A 25,753-nucleotide genomic window follows, 5' to 3' on the forward strand; every position below is an offset into this window, starting at 1 on the left:
GCTGGTGACGGATTGTATCTTTGTTGAGCTGGGGCTCATTTGCATGGCAGCAGGCACATAAAGATGACCTCACTCTTGCTTTCTCACACACACACTCTCTCTCTCTCTTTCTCTCTCAGACACACAAGCACACACACACTCAAGAGAGCCAGACAGAAGGCCACTGAGCAGCAGGGAGAAATATAATGTGTCTGTGTTGCTCCACAGCTGAGGATATATTAAAAATAGCAACCCGTTCTGTTTTTGCAATATGTGTATTTTGCAGACTATGTATATTTTCTGTATGCATATATACAAACAATACCTGTATGACCTTCTATATTCAGCAAAATGTGCTTTAGTGTAATCACACAAAGGAATGCTCTTGAATCGACCTCCCATTTCAGGAGTGATGAATGAACCGAAATCTCCTTGACTCATTATTTGCCAAAACGGGAGGCATTTTTAGATAAAAGTTAATAAAAAAATGCTTAAAGATATTAATGTATACATCTCCTATGTGATAACTGGTGAAAACTTTCTGAATTAAACATGCAATTCATTGTGAGGTCATGTGCCAACAATGTAGCATACTATATTTTTAAAATAGTTTTTTAGATTATTTCCATGGGATATTTTTCTGAACAGAACTGAGCAACTAGTTGTCAATGACGTATTTAAACGCACATCAGAGATGTGTCTTCTGTGTGTGCGGTGCAAACAGGGAAAGAGGTTTGAGCCTTGACTCATTCGTGTTGCCAGAAAAAAACACAAACAAGATCAAGCCCAAAATAAACCTAAATAAATCCAAAAGCTTTACAAGTCAAAAATATCGTGACCCATATTTTAGCAGCTCTATAAACTGGATTGCGCTATTCTGTGAAGCAGCCTTCCAATACTAAACACAACGCCTCTGTCGATACTGATCTGATTAAAAAAGGCTTTGGTTGCTGTAATATTACTTTGGTCAATATAGCCATAGTGAATACCTAAAGCACACAGGCTATTGTTAAGTCACGTTCCATATACACATAGAACGATAATTTAGGGGATTCATGCCCGTATTTAACAGTGGTTGTTATTTCAGAAACTTTATAGTGTACGTGGCCAGTATATACTTTGCAGTAAGCTGTATGCATCTATCATCCCATCCCGAACATAACCAGCGCCTCATCAGTTTCCACAATGGCAGAAAAGCAGCTTTAGCGCTAAGATAAACTGTCCATTAGGTAATGGACAAGCATATCACTGCTCTCACCCACTTGCTACTCACGATCAGTGAGAAACTCCTGATTAATACATGGCGATGCTTAGGAAGGGTTTGGATTGAAATGCTTATTTCACTGCTTTGCATACCTCATTTATCATCAGGACCTTGAGCTCTAGTGTTTCTGCATCTGTGTAGTGTGTCACCATACAGGTGCTGTATTGTTTTGACTATTGCACTCATGAAGTTATTGGATGGCTCACAAAAAAAGTTTTAACCCACCTAATCTTGCGCAAGTAAAATATTCCTGAAATTAAAGAAAGAGCGAGAGACTTAAGATTCAACTCAGCAGCCAACTGTACATACTTTACGAGATTAGCCGTATAAAGCACAGAAGACTGTAACGTTCAGGTCCAGATGTGACTTTGTACAGTAAACAGTGACATCATGTAAAATAAAACACTTTCATTGGTTTGTGAACTACTTGCTGTTTCTTTTCTTATCACTTAAGCCCTATTCACATTGGATTAGTATTATCTGGGGACTTCGTGTGGCGCATTCGCACGGGATAAGCGAAGCCTTCGATTTTACTCGGATTTACTGACTTATCTCCCGGATATGATGTCAATAGGCTATTGTTTGGAAATGTCTTGTCGTTATTATAGGTCTAGCTGTATCATAAACAGAAGAATGTTCCTTACCCCATGCTGCAACGCCACATATCATCCATCTCCATCTAATCATTCTTTTTGTTTTTGCTCTTCTGATGGTTTTCAGCTTTCTCTTTCTGCAAATTGTATCGTTTTATCGTATAGTGTACAGCGATATGACCCAGCACCCCAAATACTCTCAAAACACTCCATTCTTCATGAAAGATGGATAAAAAAGTGCACAGGAAACAAAAACCTTACGACCCCGCCAAATCACAGAGATGCCGATTCGCACGGGATTAAGATCACAGACAACCTCCGCAATTATTACAATATTACAATTACAATTATGACTAGAGGTCACCAGGTAATACTTATCCCGTGCAAATAGGGCTTTAGAATTAGTTTTGCAGTGGTTTGGCATGAAGAAAAATCCAAACTTTCTTGTCATAAAATCCAATGATTTCAATGGACATTGTGTCTTGCAAAGGCTGAGAGGTTTCTGAAAGTACTCATTTTGCTATTAAGTAGTATATGCCTTTGATGAAGGAAGATGCTTTTTTTCACCACGTAATTTTGTAGCTACGGCATTTACTAGCAGGAACTAAGTGCTGAAAGTCTGCAGCCAAACAGTGACCCCCAGCTCTGAACCAAGAGAACATTGCAAGCTTGTTATGATGTAATTCCCTCTTCTCATCCACTGACATGACTTTACCCTTTTCACAAATGCGTTTATCTTGTGTTAATGTCAACATAGTTTAAATTCAGCATTAAAGCCATGATCCAGATGTACTTGAAGATTAAATGGAGATTAGTTTTGATTTTCCTATCCTATAGTGTATTTTAGTTTAGTTTTTTGAAGTCACAGACCTAGGCTTATCTGAAGAACCTTTCTAATTTATTTGGTCTGTATTAAGATGAGTTTAATTGAAAGTTGTGTTGCTTTCTGACTTTTCTTCTTGAACACCTCAAAATTAACCTTCTGTGTCTCTCATTAGGTGAACTTTGTGGTGTGCCAGCTGTTCGCCCTGGTCACGGCTTTCTGGTTCAGACTCTACCTGCACCCTAGTAAGACGAGCCCCTTCATCCGGCATGTAGTTGCCACCCTGCTGGGCTTCTATTTGGCCCTCTTCTGCTTTGGATGGTGAGTGTTTGTCTGCTTAATCCCTAATATATCTCAGATCCATCCACATTTGATCCATAGCAAATGCATTTGGATCTATGAATTGCATATCATAGCATTGATAGGCGGTTAGCGAGCCATTCAATTTATAATGAGGCTATGGACTGCTGGCAGAAGACCAGAGTCTCCTCAGAAGCTACGCTGTGCGCTGCATGCTGGAAACTTGAGAGATGCTCTGATGGAGCAGTTTGTAGGCCTTTTTTTATTGATCTGTACACGTTTACAACACAACACCATTAGTGTAAGAAATCTGTCCATTTTTTAAGGAGGCCTGTTTTGGTTTGGAATGGTTTGGTTTGTCAGGACTGAACCATAAATGCAACTTCTCTGCTGTGCTTGTTAGTCCAAATTAAATTAGAGTTGAATATAACAGAAAAGCTGCATTGAGATGCATGGAAGGAGTCGTTAGTTAACAGGTAAAACGTGTATGCATTGGTACTATTTGTGTTTTCAATGTTGACTTTAATAGTTTATTGTTACTGTGCAGTTAATGAAATGAATAAGGAAAAGCAACCACCTTTTCCAAAGGGCTTTTCAAATGTTTGAATACAAAATGATAAAAAAAAAAAACCTCTTCATTCCTTAGTTTAAAGATTTAATATACAGTGCTATGCATAAGTTTAGACACCCATGCTAAAGTTGACTAAAAAGAGGAATAAAAAATCCACTTTTTGAAATTGAACTTAATGCCTTAATTAAAAAAATTAGGAAAAATCCAACCAATTTTCTTTGTGAATGAATAATGTATCGTAAATAAATACATGTTCTTCCTTAAAATACAGGGTGCATAAGTCTGGACACCCCATGTTAAATTACCATAGAGGCAGGCAGATTTTTATTTTTAAAGGACAGTTACTTCATGGAGCCAGGATACTATGCATCCTGATAAAGTTCCCTTGGCCTTTGGAATTAAAATAGCCCCACATCATCACGTAGCCTTCACCATACCTAGAGATTGGCATGGAGTACTTTCCATAAGATCATCTCTCAATGCAAATCAAACCAGCTATTAGGCTAACTGAAATAAAACCATGCCAATCTCTAGGTCTTCAAAAATTTTCTTTTATGCCAAAAATCATTAGGATGTTAAATAAAGATCATGTTCCATGAAGATATTTTGAAAAAATGTATTACCATAAATGTATAAAACATTTATTTTTGTGAGTGAATTCAGCACAATCGCCAACATAAATGGACAACTTTAAAGGAGATTTTCTCAATGTTTCGATTTTTTTGCACCCTCAGATTCCGGATTTTCAAATAGTTGTATCTCGTCCAAATATCGTCCTGTCCTTAACAAACCATACATCAATGGAAATCTTATTTATTCAGCTTTCAGATGATGTATAATTCTCAATTTAAAAAAAATTACCCATGTGACTGGTTTTGTGGTCCAGGATCACATTTATAGAATGATAAAAAGAAATCCCCTTTGTAAAAACCTTTAACTCTGTCAACAGATGAAACATAATTTTGATCCTGGCATTATCCAATTTTAACATTTCTGTTCTGATAATGTTTGAAATTAGTGCATATTTATTTAATTAAATATTTTGCATATTTAAACATAACATTTCAGAAAACCTGTAATACAAAACAATTGTCTTATTTTATTTTGATTAATCTATTGGGAAAGTACGGTGATATCTATTAGTATTATAGTTAAAATTTTACCCTATTCAAACCAAATACTAAGACATTCTGAAATTCATATTATGTGTCTCAAATTATTTTATTTTATTTTCATGTATACATTTCATGTATTTGTATGTACTGATGATGATATGCTTTATACTGGCACATTTTGTAATAATAAGAAAAGTGCAAAGTAAAAGCATAAGACTTTTAGACCTCGGATAGTGTTTCAACATTAACTAAAATAAAGACAGACCAAATTTACATAATCAAATCACTTTATTTATCACAAGGTCAAAGTGTGATGAATTGCATTAGTGGGAGTCATGCTCAAGCCGGCATTGTAAAACATCTGACCATACGGAGCAGTATATTACAGCTCTCTGAGCAAAGGTCAGTCTACCCAAATCAAACAGGAAGTCTTTATGCAATGAACATGACAGCAAGAAGAAGTTTACCAAGATCTAGAAGATGCTAATGTGTGGTACTTGCGCATTTTGGAATGCATTTTTTTTCCTCATATTGTAGTAAGTACCAACTGTATCAAGCAAATGTCTTTTCTATTTGTGTGGCAGTGTGTGAGGGGGTTTCCCAGCAGCTGTTCTATTGAGATGATGTGCTATCATCACATGTTTTTCTCTCTGAACCCTTCTCTGTCCAGCAGAGGCTCATTCAGTTCATTTACTTTCTTAATGTGAGTTCCAGGTGTTATTGTGTGGGATTCATCAGTACATGTTATTGAAAAATAAAATAAAAAAGCTTTTGTTTCAACGAAATGCAATTGCTTGCCTCACCTCTCAAAATAAAATTCTCTTTTTCCTATTACAAAGGCATTGTGTACCAATAGTTAAGATAGCTCTAGCTCTATTCTGGTACAGACCGCCTACTTTTTTCACAATCCAAACAATTCCAGATGGATGTTTCTTCTGTTGGATGGTGTCGATTACAGCCTTTTATGTAGGTTTACTAAATTTTGTGACAAATTTCTGTTTGCAACATGTTTTTTTTTACAGCGGTTCAGCATTGTAAGACATGTTGTGCACACAAATTAGAGTTATTTTGGATTTGCTATATGATGACGTAAAGCCAAACATGCACTGCGAGCAAGCGGCATGACAAAGCTATACACTTCAATTTGAATGAACAAAGTGTAGACAATGTAAATAATCGATTAAGTTGTTAACTTTATTTAGTGAAAGTAGCAATAAAGTCATTCAGCAACTCCTTTGACCACTTGTCTTGCTTAGGGTCATGGGGATGCTAGGAAACACCCTGGATGGCACAGCATGTTAAAGCAAATATCTAATCATCCAATCACATGGCAGCAACTCAATGCATTTAGGCATGTATACATCATCAAGACGATCTGCTGAAGTTCAAACAGCATCAGAATGGGGAAGAAAGGTGATTTAAAGGTCCCATTGCATGGATTATTTTAGAATGTTTCCTGGGGTGCCCTTATAATGTTAGTATGTTTTTAGATCAAAAGTTGTTATAATTTAGAAATAAAAGGCATATTTCCTAGGCTGATTTTAGCCTCTGATTTGAACGCTCTGTTTGAAGGGGCGTGTCTGCTGTGAGACTTCAGTGTAAACAGCCACTGCTGTGATTGGCTGACATGCTTGCATATGAAATATCTAGCATTACATGTGGAACTCTCTCGAATACTTTTACTATTACAGCTATTATACGTTTTTACTATTACAGCTATCGAGATTAACGAATCGTGAGAAGTTTTTTAAGTATTTAGATCTATTCCCATCACATAAAAGGTTGCAGTGATGAGCATTGAGCAAATGACAGCCTGTTGATCGTGTGAATGAAGATCTTATCATTGCAACGCAGTTTCTGATTTCACAATGCAAACATGAGGTAAGAGTTTCGTTGTGCAGTGTAATTTGCAATTTGTAATTTGTGCAGCGTCATTGATTTCATAACAAGTTTTGGCAAGTGTCCAGATAAACTCGCGCTGGGTGATTGGAAAGAGATTGTTCTTTGATCGCTTTCTGTATATTGTCCTTATGTCGACATAAGGGGAAGATTTCTAGATTCGCCCGTCTGAGCTTTCATTTTCTCAAAAATACCCAGGGCTTGGTTTACACCCATCAAAACGTCTAGCTACTGGGGGACCATAGGCAGGCTAGGGAAACTCATATTAAGGTTAAAAAACCTTAAAAAAGTGAAATTTTCATGCAATGGGACCTTTAAGTAACTTTGAACGTGGCATGGTTGTTGGTACCAGACGGGGCTGGACTGAGTATTTCAGAAACTGCTGATCTACTGGGATTTGTACATGGGCTATTTGGGATTGTCTGTCTTATGTTATTCAGAAACACAATTATGTCCTGTTCAAACTGATTGTCATAGTTTAATCAAATTTTATGTCCATACTCCTTTTATTGTTATCCTCTTCTCTTTGTGCTTCATTTCAGGTATGCCTTACATTTTCTGGTACAGAGCGGTCTTGCTTACGGCGTTATGATCTTCACAGGTGTGGAACACATGCACAAGTGAGTACCGACCTCACAATTCCCTACACCATCAAACGGCCCTGCTTTCAATAACAGGAACAATCTCATGTCAAATCAAAAATGTATTATTTATGGCATTGGAACAGTGTTCTCAACAGTGTCATGACACAGTCATCAAGCCATCCAGTTCACAATATGCTTATGAGTTATTCATATAATCCTGCGTTTGGTTTGTTGAAGAGTAATCGATGCCGCTCTCACACATCCATTTCATTCTTTTGAGTAAACAGACCCGGGGCAACGAGTGAACGTCTGTTTTTATCATTGTTTCCACAAGTTGTATGCTGAGTGACGGCTACCTCTGATCTGAGGTCAGATGAATGGATGTGCTGGACCATGTGGTTTGCACTGCTGCTCAGGGCGGTACCAAAAATAACCAGTGCTGCTCGATAGTGATTATTATTAAAAACCAATGTGTATGTGTACTGAATCCTAGGCCATGGCAACAAAAACAAGGAAAATACTGACACGATCATATGATTTCATTACGTATTTCTGAATAACAGGGACATCATTCCAAATCTGAGAGATTTAGATAACTGTGCTAGGACACCTGACCTTGGCACATACTTCTGAACATCCAGCCAAAAGGCCTGCCAGCATGGTTTGTGAACTTCGGCTAGTTAAAACGGTCATTATGACAAGTTGACCGTCGGCCTTCTGCCCAGATGTTTGCATAACGGCATAATTATCATACAAGGAGTTTGTCCACGTGTACTAAACACACAGAGCAGGTATAGTGCATACTGTAGAATGTTCTGGGTTCAATGCACCACCTCACATTTACCTCATAAATACCTCATAAATCATAAAAACCAGCAAAAATCAATTGTTCAATCAATTATCAAAATGATCAATTATTTAATTGTTCTCATTTCTCTTATTTTTACATTTTGTTTCCCTTTGCCATCCTCTAACACTCATTAAGCATTCATCTTTAAAAACAAAACATTACAATAATAATAATAATAATACTGTTAAATGTAAATGTTAATATGATTTTTTCATACTGTAATGTTGTGATGCTCAAATTCACTTGCAGCATTTAAGTGTTTAAAAAAAATAATAATAATGTATTCAAACACAATAGTATAGAATTTTAATTTTATCTGCCATTTATCAGTTATCGGCTGTGACATAAAAAAAAAAAAAATTGGCTTATTGGTATCGGCTAGAATTTTAATATCAGTGCATTCCTACTTACCAAACATGTCTTTGTGAAGTTAATGACATGAACATGTAAATCCATTAATCAGATTTTTTCACACGAGTACAAATCATGACATGACGTACACTGTAAAAAATATTTGTAATTTGTAAAGAAAATAATGAAAACCTAAAGTAAAAACCTGTTAATTGGTTAACTAAGTTAGCTTAACATATACGGAGAAAAACTAAAAACATTTTATTATATGTAATTTTACTCTAAAATACTGTCTATTTGTTTTGGTTTTTTTTTCAACTATGAATGATCGTATTTACTGTGAAAAACACGTATGATTTTTAAAAATATATAATTTTGTTTCTTCTTATTTATCAGTAATTAGTTAATTGTTAGTTGATGTAATTACATGTTTATTGTATTATTTGAATTTCATGTGTGTTACCCTGATAGTGGTGTTGGTATAGTTTTAGGTAAAAAACAGATTTTGGTTTGTTCAAGTAGATAGGTATATAACATTTATATCACTTAATAACATGTACGGTTATAAGTTGTAAAATATACAGGCACTAGTACCATCCCATAAAAAAGTTTTACGGTGAATTCCTGGCAATCACGACAGCTTTTTTATCGTAAATTTAACAAGATTTTTTTTTCCCTGTGTAACTGGTTTATGGTTTATGTGGCGCAGACTCCATGTGAATTATTTCTGTTGCAAATAACCAGAACTTTCCACCTACAACAGTTATTCCACCACAAAAGGACACTCCTGAATGGTTTGTGATTTTTACAATCTAATAGATTGAACCCAGTACATTCCTTTAACCTACTGGACTTTGCATTGCTAAACTAGACAAACTAGACCTTGAAACAACGTATTTTGAACCGTGAATGTTTCATATTAGATGTAAGATAATGTTTTAGGTCACAGTAATCTGTAGTTTGCACCGATTATGAAACAAGTCACTTTTCCTTTCTCTTGGCTGTTTGTTTTCTTCTAAGAAGATAAAAAGCAGCAACTTGTAAACTGTTGAAGACTGATAAGATGAACTTGTGCAGGAGTCTGTGGGGATGATAGAGACGTAGATTGGCCCTGTTCCCTGCAGTGAGAACAGAGAGCGCATTAGGGATGCAGCGCTACAGAACAGACCTTTTGAAACTCCAGGAGACGATCAGTCAGTAATAGAGTGATGCCATGCTCCACTGCTCAGAGGAGATGAGAGGGCAAAGCAAAGGATGAAGGGAAATTGAAAAACAGGGGTGGAAAACCACTAAGGAATGCACGAAATGTGTGTGTGTGTGTTTGCAGAAAAAGCGGAAGTATCTATTTTGAGAGGCTCACATTACTTAACTGGTTGATTACCTGTAATCATCAAACTGGCATAGATTAGCTGCTGACGTGATGATGATGATACTTCATTATATAAAAAACCATACTCTCTCTTCTCTGGCCTTAAAGCCAACACAAAATGGCATTCGCAACCCATTTTATTTCCATAATGTGATGTTTTTAACAATATCTAGAAAGAAACATACATGTGTAAAAAGTATGTGCACCCTTGGATTCATAATAACTGGTTGGTCGTACTATGGAAGCAGTAACTTTTTTTGACGAATTTATGTGGATTTTTTTTTTTTGCACCACAAACTGTCAACAGGCTTTTCCCTACTGCATTTTTAAGGATGCACGATATATTGGCAACCGTATCGGCCATTATGTTAATTTTTAATGTTGTCATTATCAATATTTGGCTGATATTAAAGTGATTCCAATATGATTTGAATCACTTCAAAAAAAGGAAAATACAGTTAAGTGCAACATGTACAGCACAATCTGTCATATGAGACCCTGAATCACAAAACCAGTCACAAGTCGCACGGTTATATTTGTGGCAATAGCCAACCATACATTGTATGGGTCAAAATTATTGATTTTTCTTTTATGCCAAAAATCATTAGGATATTAAGTAAAGATCATGTTCCATGAAGATATTTTGTACATTTCCAACCATAAATATATAACACATTTTTAAAACACATTTTGTGACAACTTTAAAAGCGATTTTCTCAATGTTTCGATTTTTTTTGCACCCTCAGATTCCAGATTTTTAAATAGTTGTATCTCGGCCAAATATTCCTATCCTAACAAACCATACACCAATGGAAAGCTTATTTATTCCGCTTTCAGGTGATGAAATAAAAAACATATAGTCACATATAGGCTACATAAAATTATAATGAAAACATTAAAATTGTGTGCTTGGGACATGGCTTTTAATGGTGAGACTTTTGGTTTTGCAATAAGGCTCTCAAAAAATTTAGATTTATCGTATCGGCCAATATATCGATTATCGGCTTTATAATATAAAGAATTATCGGTTATCATATCGGCCAAAATTCTCATATTGGTGCATGCATCCCTATTTAAGACTTACATGCACAACAAAAATTACTGACCCCAAACTTTTGAATGGTAATCATTGCTTTCAATGTCCTTATAGTACCTTTACCTTACAGTGTTGAGCTTCAGGATGCTGAAATTTGTTTAGTTTGTGTAATCGTCCGTATGAATGATGATGCGTATTGCAGTTGCGCTGTCATATGTGCCTACTACACGTTTAATTGTTTACCATTTTTGGGAGGTGTAAAATAGATACGGCTTCAACAACCAGAAGTGTTTCCAGTTTCCTTTCAGGATGTGGTTTGAGTCATCGGATTTAAATCCATCTCAAATCGTTTCAGAGGGCATTTACACCTGGTCTTTTCACGATTGGATGGCTATCCTATCATAGAAAATGCATGAAGTGACCAGGTGTAAACAGGCCATTTGATTTGAGGCAACTTGAGTGACAGTGATAGTTGGTGTGGCAGCAAATTTCAGGGTTTTTTATGCAAATAGTTAAAAACACAGACAGGCAATGCAGACAACTTGGCAGACAACTACAGTACAGACCACTTGGTGACCTTCAGCGATTGGTGTGTGAATATGCTTTTAGAGCTCTAATGGATGTCTATTTATTGACAGCTTGATTCTTTGAGCGTCAAACTCAGGTTTAAGAGTTTAAGAATCTATACAGATTAAATGGAACATGGTTAGCTTTCATACAGAGGTCTTTCTTTCACATTCAGCCTTGTGAAATATGTGAAGTCATACACAACACAAAACTACCTTCTATAACCGTGTGCCTTTAACTTCTGCTCTGAGAGTTTAAGAGTTTTGGTGAAAGGTCGTTCTCTCAGGTCTTGTTCTATTGCACAATGGTGTGACTGTCGCCCGTTTCATTAAAAATGACACGTTTATGATGTGATTTATTGCTTTAATATGTTTCCACTCAGGCATGTGAGAGATGGGTTTTATGGCGTAGACAAGACCCCCATCTAACAGCTGCTGATAACACGTCATCCTTGTGTCTCACCTTTGTAAATTATCATCTTGAGACTTAGTGCGGCGGTCGTTGCCAAATGAAAATGGAACTAGAAATGAGAGAGAGAGAGAACTGCCCTCATCACGGGTCACTGGAGCTCTTGTCTGCCTTATTGGAGATGAATAGTGTAAATGTATATTTATAGATGGGCTACTGTAGAGTGTGAGTCCTTGAAAGCCAGTTCATGCTCTCTAGTGGAGACTGTCCAGGGAAAGAGGCTGAAAAAAGATCAATAGGTGATGCACGTTATGCACAACATGGCACTTTTGGAATGGAAGTCACAACTTTTTCTTACAAGGAGCCAATCGCTTTTTTGAAAAGAGATGGCTGTATATTTAATTAAAATGCTGTTTTAAATGAAAATGAAAATGTCTTATTTAAATTCAATGTTTTTTTTGGGGGGCTTTTTTTTGTTTTGGGTTTGGGGTTTTTTGACCGTGAAAATGTTGTTTAGAATCAAGTATTCCTGTAATTCTTTCATCTTTTATCGGTTTAATAAAGAACTCTCATCTTCTGTCCAAACATACCGCCCCATCTGAATGATCGACTTTATGTACGCCAGGTGACCTGAAAAACCACCTTATGTAAGCTTAAAAACATTTTTGCGAAATTGTCGTGTTTCCATTGGGCGTATTTTCAATTCGCAAGAGTTCTGGGAGGGATTTATACCGAACCATTTTGACAACAGACTTTGCTCAGGCATTTCAAAACAACCAAAATGCATTTCAGATGCTGTGCAAAAAGATCGTTCTGCTGGTTAGTCCAGTAATGTCGTCCCATCGTGCAAAGTCACTTTCTTTTTAATGCGCATCGTGGAATTTATTCGGTAAATGTGTTTCCATCGTAGTTTATGTGCATGTTTTCTTATCGGATAAAAAAATTATCCAACTCAAACGAGTGCATACGTTTTTTAAATGCACATTTTTAGAATTTATGCTCATCTTGGCATTTCCATCCAGCAGTTTTTGATGCGATATCTCAAAATGAAACATAGCTATTGATAGGCTGGGAAGAAAGATGTTGCAACAATGTAAAATATGTGAAAAATAATGTGTAATAATGTGTTAATAAACTATTCTAGTAGACCCCAAAAACAAAATCAAGACTCCAAAAAGGGGCATCCATAATAGGTCCCTTTAAATAATAGAATTTTTTTAGGATTGTATATTTAATGTTTCTAACATCAATATCAAGACTTTTTTAAATGGCAGCCTAGGCTACATCTGAATTTGCATACTTTTTGTGCTTGTAGTAAAACAGCCATAATTTTGCAGGCGTTGGCATTATCTTAAAATTCACTATTATTGAACAAGTTGATAGAAAACATCACAAACTTTTTGTTTTTGTGGTTGTGGTCAATATTAGCTGAACAAAAAAGCATTCAAGGATGCACACTTAGAAAATCCACTAAAAACGGTATACCATTCAGACATTTATGGCATACTATGTTATATACTTTGGATTTGGGATGCGTTCTACATTGAAAATCACAGCCCATCTTCTAACTGTACAATGTTCCCTATGCAACTAGAAGGCAACCTCCACACAATCATCCTACAGAATGCTTAAACAGAAGAAGGTCTTCTTAGTACACACAGTGCTGCTCAGAGCCCTGATGAAGGGCCTAGTGTTGAGACAGGGCAGGCACCGCCTCTGAATACTGCGAGTGGGACTGTAGACATGTTAAACCGGCTTTGTTTGAGGCAAAGACAGAAACTACATTGCCAAGAATTTGCCCACTGTTTCCTGGTGAGGAAACGGGGGACTTGGCTGCCTGAGTCAGAAACCTGAATGTAGCATACCAAACGTTCTGCAGCTGTGTGCGGTTGATAGTGGGAGCAAATTCAAAGGCTTTTGCCTCAAACTGAGGCCCTGCTGAACATCAGTGGGTCTTTGATCACTTTCAGTGGCTCTTTCTGATGGTTAATATGCTGCATAAAAGATCTGATTGTGGGAGGATGTTAATAAGCCAAGTTGAAGTTATGGCACGAGTCTGATAGTGTTGTTCTAACATACCGCTTTAGGCAGTGATGTAATTGAGAAGCCTTGATCACTCTCTCCACTCACAAATTTGTTGTAGTATGCAAATAACTTTGATGAATTAGCTTGTATAATATCAGATATCAGATGTGAGCTATTTGCGGCAAAGTGGGGGCTCGGGCTATTTTAAGATAATGGCGCCAATTGCTAAATTGAAATTAACCAACAAAATAAGAGAAAAATACTAATGGAATGTATTTTAATATTTATTATTTGACTAGTTTTGTTGTTCTCTTTGTCTTTTTATTAAGTTAAGTAAATGAATCAAAGCAGTATATAGTAAGGAAATAATTGAACCATAAGAAATGTTTGTAATTGGACAATGTCTTTCCAGTGAAAATTGTTTGTCTACTCGGATGATGCAGTGAATTTGCTGTTTACTGAATATTGCACCGAATATACTGTACACTTAAAAATAGATGTAAATTAGTCTTACAACGATAAACATTTCAAACAGAAATATATTATCACACGACCTAATTACGTTTAATTCAGTGAGAGACATCCATTTCTAATCTCATAAATTAAATTAAATCAGTTATTTTTCTAATTTTAACTCAGTCTTCTATAAAAATGACTAATTTGTTTAGACTGACAAAAGTAAGTCAATAAAGATGTTAAAATTACTTGGGGGTTTATTTGTTAGGCAGGAAATGGAAGGATAATTTGGTGCATTGCATTGTGGGATACAGTTTTTTCACACTGTGTGGTTTATGTATACTGCACTTTTTGCATACATAACATTTGCATAGTGCCCACGATTTACACACTGCTGAAATGAAGTAGGCATAGTATGAATGTGGTATGTTTTACCAAATATAGCCTTTTTTTCAACTTTTCCCCTCGTTTGCCTTCTTCTCCTTAGATACTGCTTTGTGGTTACGCTGGGATATCTCAGTTTCTGCCAGGTCACCAGAATCTTTGTGTTTGACTATGGCATGTACTCGGCTGACTTCACTGGGTAAGTTATTTTTGCACTGGAATCATTATCATTAATGAAAACTGAGTGAAAACATTTTTGCTAACTGAAAAAACAGTAAACAGTGACAGTAAAGACTTTTCTATTTTAAGTAAATGCTGTCCTTTTGAATCCTGAAAAAATAAAAAAATGTAAATCCACAAAAATTTTACATTACAAAAACATTACTGTTTTATTGTATTTTTGATCAAATAAATACATTGGTGAGCATAAGAGACTTCTTTCAAAAACAATTATAAACTTTTACTACCCAAAACGGTAGTGTATAATTTATATAAATACTAAAACTATAATACAATTCTAATAAAAACAAAAAATCACTGTTTGAGGAAAAAAAAATCACTGTAACAAATATCGTTTGTTAATATTTTGAATTCAACTTAATTCTGCTTTCATTTTAGTTTTAGTTAAGTTTTAGTAATTCTGTTGTTTAGTCTTTTTTTTGTTGTAGTTTTTATTTTTTTTAAATGTCTATAGTTTTTATTAATTTTTATCTCAGTTTTAATTTGGTACATCAGGTTAGACCTAATGAAACAACTTTTTTCATATTTTATTTTGTCAGTTAACATTTATTTATTTCAAGTGAAGATATATTTTTTTAAGTTTTTGTTAACTATATTAACACTGATATAGTTTGTTCTATATAGGTGATATGTAAAGTGATATAGATTTGGTGATATAGACTAGTGATATAGACTAGTAAAATCTATATATTTAATAACATGCCTCAAATAATGTTCTTAGTGACAGGGCATCACAGACAGAAGCTAAAACAGTTTACTTTAAAATAAATGAAAATTAAATTAAATTACAGTTTGTGTAACCAAATAATAACTGGGTGGAAATTGGACACACTGCGTGACTTTTATTTATAAACGAACCCGGACTCTTATTTTGAAATGTCTATGCTCGTTCAAATTCAGATAAGGGAGATCAAATATACAGTCTTAAAACCGTATACAACATGTTACTTACTATATACACACCGGTGCGTCTACATACGCCCTCAGAATGATTCGGTACTAGTTTTACCTCAGGATCAAAGCGGATCAGAATTATTTACACCAAGGTGAACTCAACCCTTGAGAAACTGTGCGAAGATGTGGTCAATACAGCCGTTTAATAATAAATGTCGAATAGCTTGGTTTGATAGAAGTGGAAGCTCTCACGTACATTTCAGGTGTAAACAGGATCTCACATACACACTTTCCTTTTTCCCTCTGTCTCCAGGCCCATGATGGTCATCACACAGAAGATCACAAGTTTGGCGTTTGAGATTCACGATGGTTTGTAACAGTTTTATTAATCCCATTCTCATCTTCATGGTTGCAAAGCCTCGGTAGTGAATAACTGGCATGATTTCTACCTGAAATCTTTCTACAGCTCTATTGTTTTTTATCTATGCCCATGTTAGAGGCTCTAGGAATTACATAAGGGCTGTTAAACCCTGCCGCTACACCACGTCCTCGTATGCCATTGATTTGTACCATTGCTGGCTCTGCACTCTAGTGAGTGGGCCAAAGTGGTTAGGGATGCCAGCTGGATGTTGCGCTTCACAGACCACACTTACCTCATCCAACTCACTATATCGCTTATTATGCAGCTTGGTGAAATCTGTTTAATGAGATACTAATTGTGCTGCATCACCACATCATTTTTGCATGATCTGGATCATTGATAAAGGACAATGAAGGTGATTTTAACTTTGTCTGAGTTTGTGAAAGAGACCGTTCATCCAAAATGAAAATTCTGTCATTTTGACACACCATATTTGAATATACAGTATCGTTCAAAAGTTTGGAGTCAGTAATATTTTATTTTTCAAAGAATTTTTTTTTTTTTTTTTGAGCACCAAATCAGCATATTAGAATGATTTCTGAAGGATCATGTGACATTCAGCTTTGCCATCACAGGAATAAATTATTTAAAAACATATTCAAATAGAAAAGTTACTTTAAAGAAGAACTTGGTAGCTTTTTTAACTTAATAAAACTGTCTAGAAATCATTTGGATGGTTAAACAACCTGTTCTGGTGATATTGGTGACTTTCCCCTCTCCCCCCAGCGTTCCCAGGCGGAAAACCAACCTTGCAACTTGTTCACTACCGTCCCGGCAAGATAGAAATTGGAAGTCTCGTGAGAAGCGAAAGCGAGAACGAGAACGAGCGCGAAACACAAATTGCTTTACGGCAATTCGACATAAACACACACGCATTTATGATGTATTACCAGATTACCCACCTCGGTAGACATAGCTCCACGCGATACAGTTGGCTTGCTCCGATCAAAACAAACGCACATGAGCAGCGGTAGAGAGGGGGAGGAGGCTGCCGCAAGTGAGTTTTTTACGACTGTGTTGTGAAATATACGCCCCACCACAGCTGTAGGGGGAGCTCGTGGGGAAAACATGCGACAACAAAAGGGAAAATCAGCGAAGAAGTGACTAGAGTTCGCTAGAGTTGCCGAGTTCTCCTTTAAATTGTAATAATATAATAATAATAATAAAAGAAATACATGTTTGCTGAATTAAATTGAGTTTTTTATTTATTTTTTACTGTATTTTTGATCAAATAAATACAGCCTTGGTGAGCATAAAAGACTTCAATAACATTAGTGTATTAACTAACATTAACTTACAATGAGCAATACATTTGTTACAGTATTTATTAATCTTTGTTAATGTTAGTTAATAAAAAATACAGCTGTTCATTGTTTGTTCATGTTAGTTCACGGTGCACTTGCTGATCCCAAAGGTTGGCAAATGTCTTTTTTTTTTTTTTTTTTTTGTCTGAGATTTGAAAGTAGTGTATGTGTCAGTCAGTTATGTGGTATGTTTTGTAATTTTTGTAACTTGTCAGCCCCTGGTCACCATTCCGTTTCATTGGATGGAAAAGAGCAGCTTTGACTTTCTTGCAAATATCTTCTTTGTTGTACCACAGAAGAAAAGGTTTTGGATTGACATCAGTAAACATTGACAGATTTTTCATTTTTTGGTGAACTATCCCTTTAAGCACAAAGGAATGAGCGGCAGAGGAAGCCATGATGGCATGAACCCAAGAGAAACCACTCTAGTTTTATCAACGACCGGCAAATCTCCCATGCAAACAATGCGACTGATAAGCAAACTAGATTGCACGCCTTCCTAGCATAGTTTTTACATACTTAGTCAACCACAGAGCTACAGAGCTAATCGCTGTGATATGTGACTGAGTCACTTTTAGAGTCAAGCAGAAGTGGCATCACAGTCATTTTCTTTAACAGGGTTTTTGGGAAGATTAAGAGAGCACATCCCGTTTCTCTGAAGCAGTTTCTCACAGAACAGCTGGCCTGGCCGAAACGGCCTCCGCATGACTTGCCCTGCTCCACTGCAGACAACACACATGACATATTAATCCATGTGCACTGCTTTAATGAAGTTATGCAATCATCTCCTCCCTCCACCACTTTAGGGAGAAATGAACTCAGACTAAAAACGTGGCACTCTGATAATTTGGTAAACGATCTTTGACTTGTGCTAGACTAATGTTTAATTATTCGTAATAATGCTGACTCATTTCCAGATTTTGGCCTACAAAAATAGGTCATCCCTGTAGGCACTCTATAGGAACTGATTCAAACCCGAGTCTCCCGCATTAGCACAATGTGTCTGTAGCTATTGTGCTAACAGCTAGGCCATGTTGTAATGTAATGCAGTTCGTTGTGCTATCAATACTAGTGTGTTTCAGTGGGTCTGTGTAGAATCTGTGAACGAATATCATGAGGTGTTGTTGATTCTGTCGCATTTGCTGAAGGAAGAAGAGTGGAATTGTGTCTGTGTACATGGCATGCTGCTGTTGGTTATGCAATTCCCAGCAGCCATTAAAACCTGCAGAAGCTGATAGGGTGACTAATCTAGTTGTCAGTGCATCGACAGAGATGAATGAAGAATGGCTTGATCTCTTTTCTTCACTAACCCGAGAGACTTCACCGCTCCAGGCTGGAGCAGAGCAGCTCAGTGCTTCAAAACACAACATCAATGCCCATAGACTCTTAATCAATGTCTACAGTCAACGGTAGTGTGTGTGTGTGTGTGTATTAGGGGTATAACGGTACATATATTTGTCCCGTCGCCACTGCACGGACGTCATGGTTTGGTGCATGCAGTCAGATGACGAATACAGTCAGTCACAGGTGATCCATGAAACATTGTTAGTTAACGCCCCAACAGTAAAAAGTCTATGTGCCAACCCAAAACAAGAGTTCAGATGGCACGCAAGAGCTTGCTACTAGCCTACATGCCGAGTTTCGATTCATTTTTCATTGCATGTTTGCAATTATTTGCATTTTAATCCGTGGGGTGGACGCTAAAGATTTAAATAAACTGCAATCAGTTTGCTCTCACTAAGCCTTTATAATAAAACATTTTTGTATTTGACGTGTAACTTTAAAAATGCTGAAGTGTAAGCACGGCTACGTGATTTCTGCGTTGTTTGTACTTGGTGAGCGCGTGTGATTCTGCATCGTCACGTGGGTTTCATTCACACATATTTGCTGTATCAGAGTATAACTGCTGTTTCTGCAGGTCAGTGTGAACCACAGGAACCCTCTGGCCTCAAACACCACACACACACACACACACACACACTGCTGCAGTACCGCTGCATTATAATCAAACAGAACAGTATTTGTCATCTCGGTTTCTCGACTTCTAAATGTCTTACAGTGTCTTGTGAGAGTGTGTCTGATGAGTGGGCCTGTGTTTGTGTGCTTTTCCCACAGGCTTGATGAAGAGGGAGGAGCACCTTAAGCCCAATCAAAAGTATCTTGCTGTCAGGTATGTGTGAAAGGTATGTTTGTGGTTGGGATGAGGTCACTCATTTACTTTCTGCTTCTTTTGAAAGAAAATCAACTTCAAACCCACACTGACAACAGTCAAAAGGTGTACATGTATGTACATGTAATCTAATTAATAACAAGATTAATCGCACATACATTTTCCCCCAAAATGTCATTAGTGTGTTAAATGAGAAAAGCATCAAATAGACAATACAAGAAGTAGCTTTATAAAAAAGAAAATGTTTTATTTGATTCAACGTAGAATTTATTACACAAACTTTTAGGCTTCAACAGTCGTGAGGGTGAGTAAATGATGACAGAATTTTCATTTTTGAGTGAAATCCCTTTAATGGGTTTTTTATTCATATGGAAATACGGAATGCAATTTCTTTAATTAAATGATTCTCTAGTTTAGAAACTAAAACTGCAAGTAGGTGGCGGTTAAAAGTCTAAATGAGTAAACAATTCATTCATTCGTTAGTTCGTTCGTACGTACGTACGTTCATTCATTCATTTCGTTCAAATGGCTGATTTATTTAGGAAGTGAAGTAGCTCTATGAATGGGGCATTGAATCATTGGTTCACCCAAATGATTCACTCAAAACGTGGATTAATTCAGAAACGAAGCAGTGCTGTGAGTTGCTCAGGCATACTACATTTATAGGTAGTATTTTTGTTGGTAAAATTGAGCAAAAGCAGTAATATTGTGTCTAAAATATAACACAATATTAACTTCTCATTTATTGAACTGTATATAATAAAAATCATCACATTTGCACTCCTAGCTATTCGGGACAAAAACAGCACTCGTGTGATATTGCTTAACTATATCATGATATAAATATGAGACAAAAACTCATACAGAGGCATTTTTGCCCTGATATCTTGAATTTTAGGGGCATTCTAACTGCATTCTATAGGTTTCATCACATTTCATCATATATACAGTATATATATAGAAACACACATGTTGAATACGTGAGATATATGTATTTGCATGTATGCATGCAACATTTTAGAGGTAAATATTTGTCTTCTAATCATGGCAGAAAAATTGAGACCGATTCAAGTTATAACGTCCTTCTTACTGATTAAATGCTTGTTAGTCCCCTCAGAGAGTGCACAGCATTGTTTAATAACAATCATTTTGAGTGTAATATGGCTCTGCATTGCCCAAATAGCAGCATAGCACTTGAAGAATCATTTACAATCAAGCCCTGAAGGCTGTTGCCAAGCAACTGAACATTCCCGCCGGATCATGTGAGCCGATTTCCACACAGGAAGTCGTCAGGATTCTGAGCTTTCGGAAGTCACACCCTACAGTTAATGAGTGCAGTTTTGAACAATGTTTGTACCACAGCCATGAGGTACATGTTAACCAGTATGTCAATGTTTACATACTGGTTGAGTTGCATTCTTGTTCAAACGTGACACAATTTTCTACAAACACGTAGACCTTAGCAATCAAATCAAATTCCTGTAATCTTAGTGTTGTGCTTATTTTAGTGCTGTAAAACTCTTATATATCATTTTATTAAATTGTTGTTCAGCTGTTTTAAAAGAGTTAATAAGCACAGTGTGACAAAATGCTCCTTGACTGTTCATGACAAATGTGTCAGATTAATTTTAGCAGTGTTTGTTGGTTAAAAACAAGAAATGTATCCAGAGAGTCCCAGAGTTCCTCATTGTGGCATTTATACCTTTTTTTTTTTGTAGTGAAACATTCAGTGAGAGACTGATTCATCACTAGTTTTTAGCTTTTATGTGAAATTGGGAATTTTCTCATTTTATTTGTTATACATCTGTGTAAGTTTAATGCTGAGATTTCATTTCAGATTTTGTACCAGATAAGAAATACAAAATATTGCAAAAATATATACATATTATTAATTTATATTTTTATTTAATTTGTCTTATTATATTTTTATTTGTCATATCATATGTAGCCTAATATTTAAAAATGTCATTAAAAATATATCACTAAATAATCTAAATAACCTCATTACAAAATAATTTTGATGTCATTTTCATACCGTTTTGGTGCTTTAAACTGTTAATAGTTTCTAGCTTGTAGCGCAGCTTTTTCAAAAAGGTTGCTTAACTTGTAAGTTAACTTGTAGCTTGTTGGGAAACTACAGTTTCAGAGCTGCTTCCCATGATCCCTTAGCCTTCATAAACTAATTAATGGCCTTGTAACATTAAATGTATTTTTAACATTCCCTGCTTGCCTAAATATATGTATTTAAAACATTGTACTAATAACATTAATATGTTAACATTTTGTCCTTTTTCATTATTATCTCTCCTACAGAGCAAATCATGTTTTGGTTTTTGACATTGGGTGTGCTTTGTTACATAATTCACTTTATGTGGTGAGTTATTGTTGTTCTGTCCTTGTGTTTTCTGTACAGGAAGATGCCCAGTCTGCTGGAGTATCTGAGTTATAACTGTAACTTTATGGGGATCCTGGCCGGCCCGACCTGCTCCTATAATGATTACATAGCCTTTATAGAAGGCCATTGCTACGAGCCCAAGCACCTGGAGTCAAACGGCAAAGTGAACGGGAAAATCAAGCAGAATGACCCTTCACCTAAGGTACACTAAATGACTCCGTTCTCTTGCTCCCTCTGGTGACTGAATCAGAGCTGCACACTAAAGACATCTCTTAGTAGTTTTGATCACATTTGGGCCGTATATATATATATATATATATATATATATATATATATATATATATATATATATATATATATATATATGGCAAATCTGAAGGAATATAATGGCCAGGTGGAAAACGATGATGTGACAGAACCAGTTTTTCAGTCCTTACAAGGAAAATGCTTTTTGAGTGAGGTGTTATTTTGTTGTGGACAATGAGTTTCACTGACAAGACTTTTGATTTAAATTGACATAAACTGAAATTCATTGTGCTGTATGCTAAAAACATCCCTATTGGAGTGGCTTTATCTGTTGTCTTATGGAGTTTATTTTTTATTTTTGTCATTTAAATCAGTGAGAATCTTCTTAGACAGGAGCTCATATTACTCAGGCTTTGCTGAGGGGAGAGTTTGTTTTGACTGTAGTTCTGGAGATGAACTTGCTTTTATATGCCATTCTTCCTTAGAGCTTCACAATGGTTTTAGTTTAATGGACTTCTCTGGTAAAAGCTTCAGACCTCATTGAATATTGTCAGTGATTTATGGTTTTCATTCTTAAAAGACAAAGATCAACAAAAACATTTGTTGATTCGGTTCTCTCGCATGTTTCACAAGAGCCTGAGGAAGTTCCGTTCACAATTGAATTTCCTGTCACAAAGACTCTGCTGTCTGAATTCACCATCTAGATCTTTCTGCTCTTCAATGATAAGATCATTGCAAAGTAGAATGAGTTGTAAATTTGTCATGATCGTGAAGAAACATCTTAAAGACTTGGGTACGAAAAACTATTGAACATTCACACTATATGGGGTAGGTTGTCACAATGAGATTGATGTTTATAGACCCATAATAAGAAAGAAAGAAAGAAAGAAAGAAAGAAAGAAAGAAAGAAAGAAAGAAAGAAAGAAAGAAAGAAAGAAAGAAAGAAAGAAAGAAAGAAAGAAAGAAAGAAAGAAAGAAAGAAAGAAAGAGAAAGAAAGAAAGAAAGAAAGAAAGAACACATATGTATATTCATCAAAGAATCCTGAAAAATTCTTAGTTTCCACAAAAAGTAGCACAACTGTTTTCAACAATGATAAAAAATAAATATTTATTGACACCAAATATGCATATTAGAATAGTTTCTGAAGAATCATGTGATACTGAAGATTGAAAACAAAACTTTGCCATCACAGGAATGTTTTTTTTTTTTTTTTTTGCATGCATTCAAAAAGAAAACAGTTATTATAAATTGTAGTAATATTTTAGAATATTACTGTGTTTTTACTGTATTTTTATCAAACAAATGCTGCCTTGGTGAGCATAAGAGTGAGCATAAACTTTCAAAAACATGAACAAATTTATGAGCGGAAGTGTATCTGTATTTAAAATATGATACTCTTTTTAATGGCTTTTTAAACGATGTAAACTACTGTGGCACAACTTTGGCACTATTCAATGGCTTTTTGAGGACAGTTTCATAGATTGTAATGTCCTGACTCTCTGCAATGGTTTGTTTTGTTCTTCTAGCGGGACGTGATCCAGAAACTGTGCACCTGTGTTCTGTCCCTAATGGTTTATTTGGTGATCTACACCGCCTGCCCTACAGATCGTGTCATCGATGACACCTTCATGGCCTCTAACCCCTTCTACATCCAGGTCTTGTACCTCTACATCTCCATGTTGGCTTTACGCCCCAAGTACTACTTTGTATGGACGTTAGGTGAGTAGGACAGATGGGCAATGTGCTCTTCTTATGTATATAATTAAAAAAAAATCATACTTTTAATGAGGTCATGTGACAACATTACTGTTATAAAAAGATTTTTTTTATTGTTGCATAATGCATACTTTTTCTCATTTTAAAACAAACAGTATAAACGTATATTGTATACAGCGCAGCACGTAGACCATGTTCAAGGCAGCGTCATACTGCCCTCTTGTGTTCGTAAAGGGTGTTTTTTCTGAATTGTTGTTGTTTCTAATTGGATTATTCGTTCACATTGTCAGTTTTTGGGATTGACAATTGGATTTATTTATAGGTGTAAGGCTCAAAATGTCCCGTTCGCACAGCAACATACAGAATACTATCTGAATGAACGTGCAAAGGGAGTCAAGCCTGCATTCTCTTATCAGTAATTATACGTTCATACAGCAGCAGTATACGGTTGTGATTTTGAGTCCTTAATGCGGTTACGTTCACACACAGGTCAGTTATTTACAGGAGTGACATTCGCATTCTGTAACCGAATTCACACCTGTACATTTTCAGGACTCACAACCACATTCCCGAAAAACCCACGCTGTGTGAACGGAACCAGACTGGACAACTACTTGTCCGTCACGTTGTAACGGTAACTTACAGTGATGGAGATATAAGCTGTGTGTCATTTGAAGGTTTTACATCCAGTCACTGTTCTCCACCAGAGCTGCTCCCGTCTGTTTCGTGCTCTTCACGCATCTCAAATGCTCTTCTCTCAACCCAGATATAAAAGCTGAAGATTTGACGGATGAATTCGCAGCTCGATTGGACTCTTGTCGTGTCAAAAGTGATAAGACTTTTCAGTTTTATGGACGTTACGGGTAAGAGAATACGGGCTTGACTCCCATTGCAAGTTCATACTGACAGTATTCGAGACGCTGCTGAAAGTTCCTGTTTGAACGGGACATTTCGAGACTCACACCTGTAAGTAAATGCGGTTTTCAATCCCAAAAACTGACAGTGTGAACGTAGCCTACAGGACTGACAACCAAATTCTGCTGCTTTGTGAACAAAAACACTATCTTCACTTTGAGATAGTGTTTTTACTCAATTCTTTCACTCTTTTACAGCCGATGCCATCAACAATGCAGCTGGCTTTGGATTTAATGGATATAACACAGATGGCACCCCAAAATGGGACAGAATATCGAATTTAAGAATACTTCACATTGAGGTACGAGACTGACAAAACATGCTACTTCTAGATGTCACGATTCGATACATATCACAATACGAAACTCACGATACGATATTATTGCGATACTCCAAGACATATGATATAAAAGGTTAACAAAAAAATGTACTGTTGATTAAAATTCTAAATTTGGTATTACGTTGTGGGTGTAAATTAATAAGCTTGGTCTTGGTGCTAATAACATAATGCACAGGAGAATAAAAATGATCATGATTCTGAAGCTGAAAATACAGAATTATTTATGCTTGCATTGACTAGACATATTTAAAGTAATGTAGGCCACTTTTTACTGGTAACATCAGACAGTTGGCATTATCAGGACCCACAGATATTCATTATTATACATTATATTCAACATTATAGTTTAATGTAGTACTGACACTAAAACTCTGTAAACTTCACAATACATATTGTCATTATCCACGATACATATTGTTGCAGTTTTGTGTTGCGATATATATTGTGACACGATATATTGTTACACCCCTAGCTACTTCCAGGTTGGTCTTCTCACTCGACCTGAACCCTAATATATCATCTATTTCCTTATGTCCT

The 25,753-nt window shown here is 36.1% G+C and overlaps 1 protein-coding gene across 2 annotated transcripts in view; it reads left to right on the forward strand.

The window, feature by feature from the left end:
• The window catches only part of mboat2a (membrane bound O-acyltransferase domain containing 2a), a 58,034-nt gene that overhangs the window by 25,900 nt on the left and 6,381 nt on the right, over window positions 1-25,753 (forward strand). The window contains exons 2-9 of one of the 2 annotated variants that reach the window (XM_081394528.1): window positions 2,835-2,980; window positions 7,087-7,164; window positions 14,678-14,773; window positions 16,022-16,077; window positions 19,549-19,603; window positions 22,017-22,200; window positions 23,772-23,964; window positions 25,074-25,177. In XM_081394528.1, the coding sequence (XP_081250654.1) occupies window positions 2,835-2,980; window positions 7,087-7,164; window positions 14,678-14,773; window positions 16,022-16,077; window positions 19,549-19,603; window positions 22,017-22,200; window positions 23,772-23,964; window positions 25,074-25,177 (912 nt within the window). Of the gene's footprint in view, window positions 1-2,834; window positions 2,981-7,086; window positions 7,165-14,677; window positions 14,774-16,021; window positions 16,078-19,548; window positions 19,604-22,016; window positions 22,201-23,771; window positions 23,965-25,073; window positions 25,178-25,753 lie in introns of those variants that run through there. The other variant, XM_081394529.1, reaches the window with a different exon arrangement.

This window comes from Scardinius erythrophthalmus (assembly GCF_964197995.2).
Source record: "Scardinius erythrophthalmus genome assembly, chromosome: 19".
In the NCBI taxonomy this organism is placed as follows: domain Eukaryota; kingdom Metazoa; phylum Chordata; class Actinopteri; order Cypriniformes; family Leuciscidae; genus Scardinius; species Scardinius erythrophthalmus.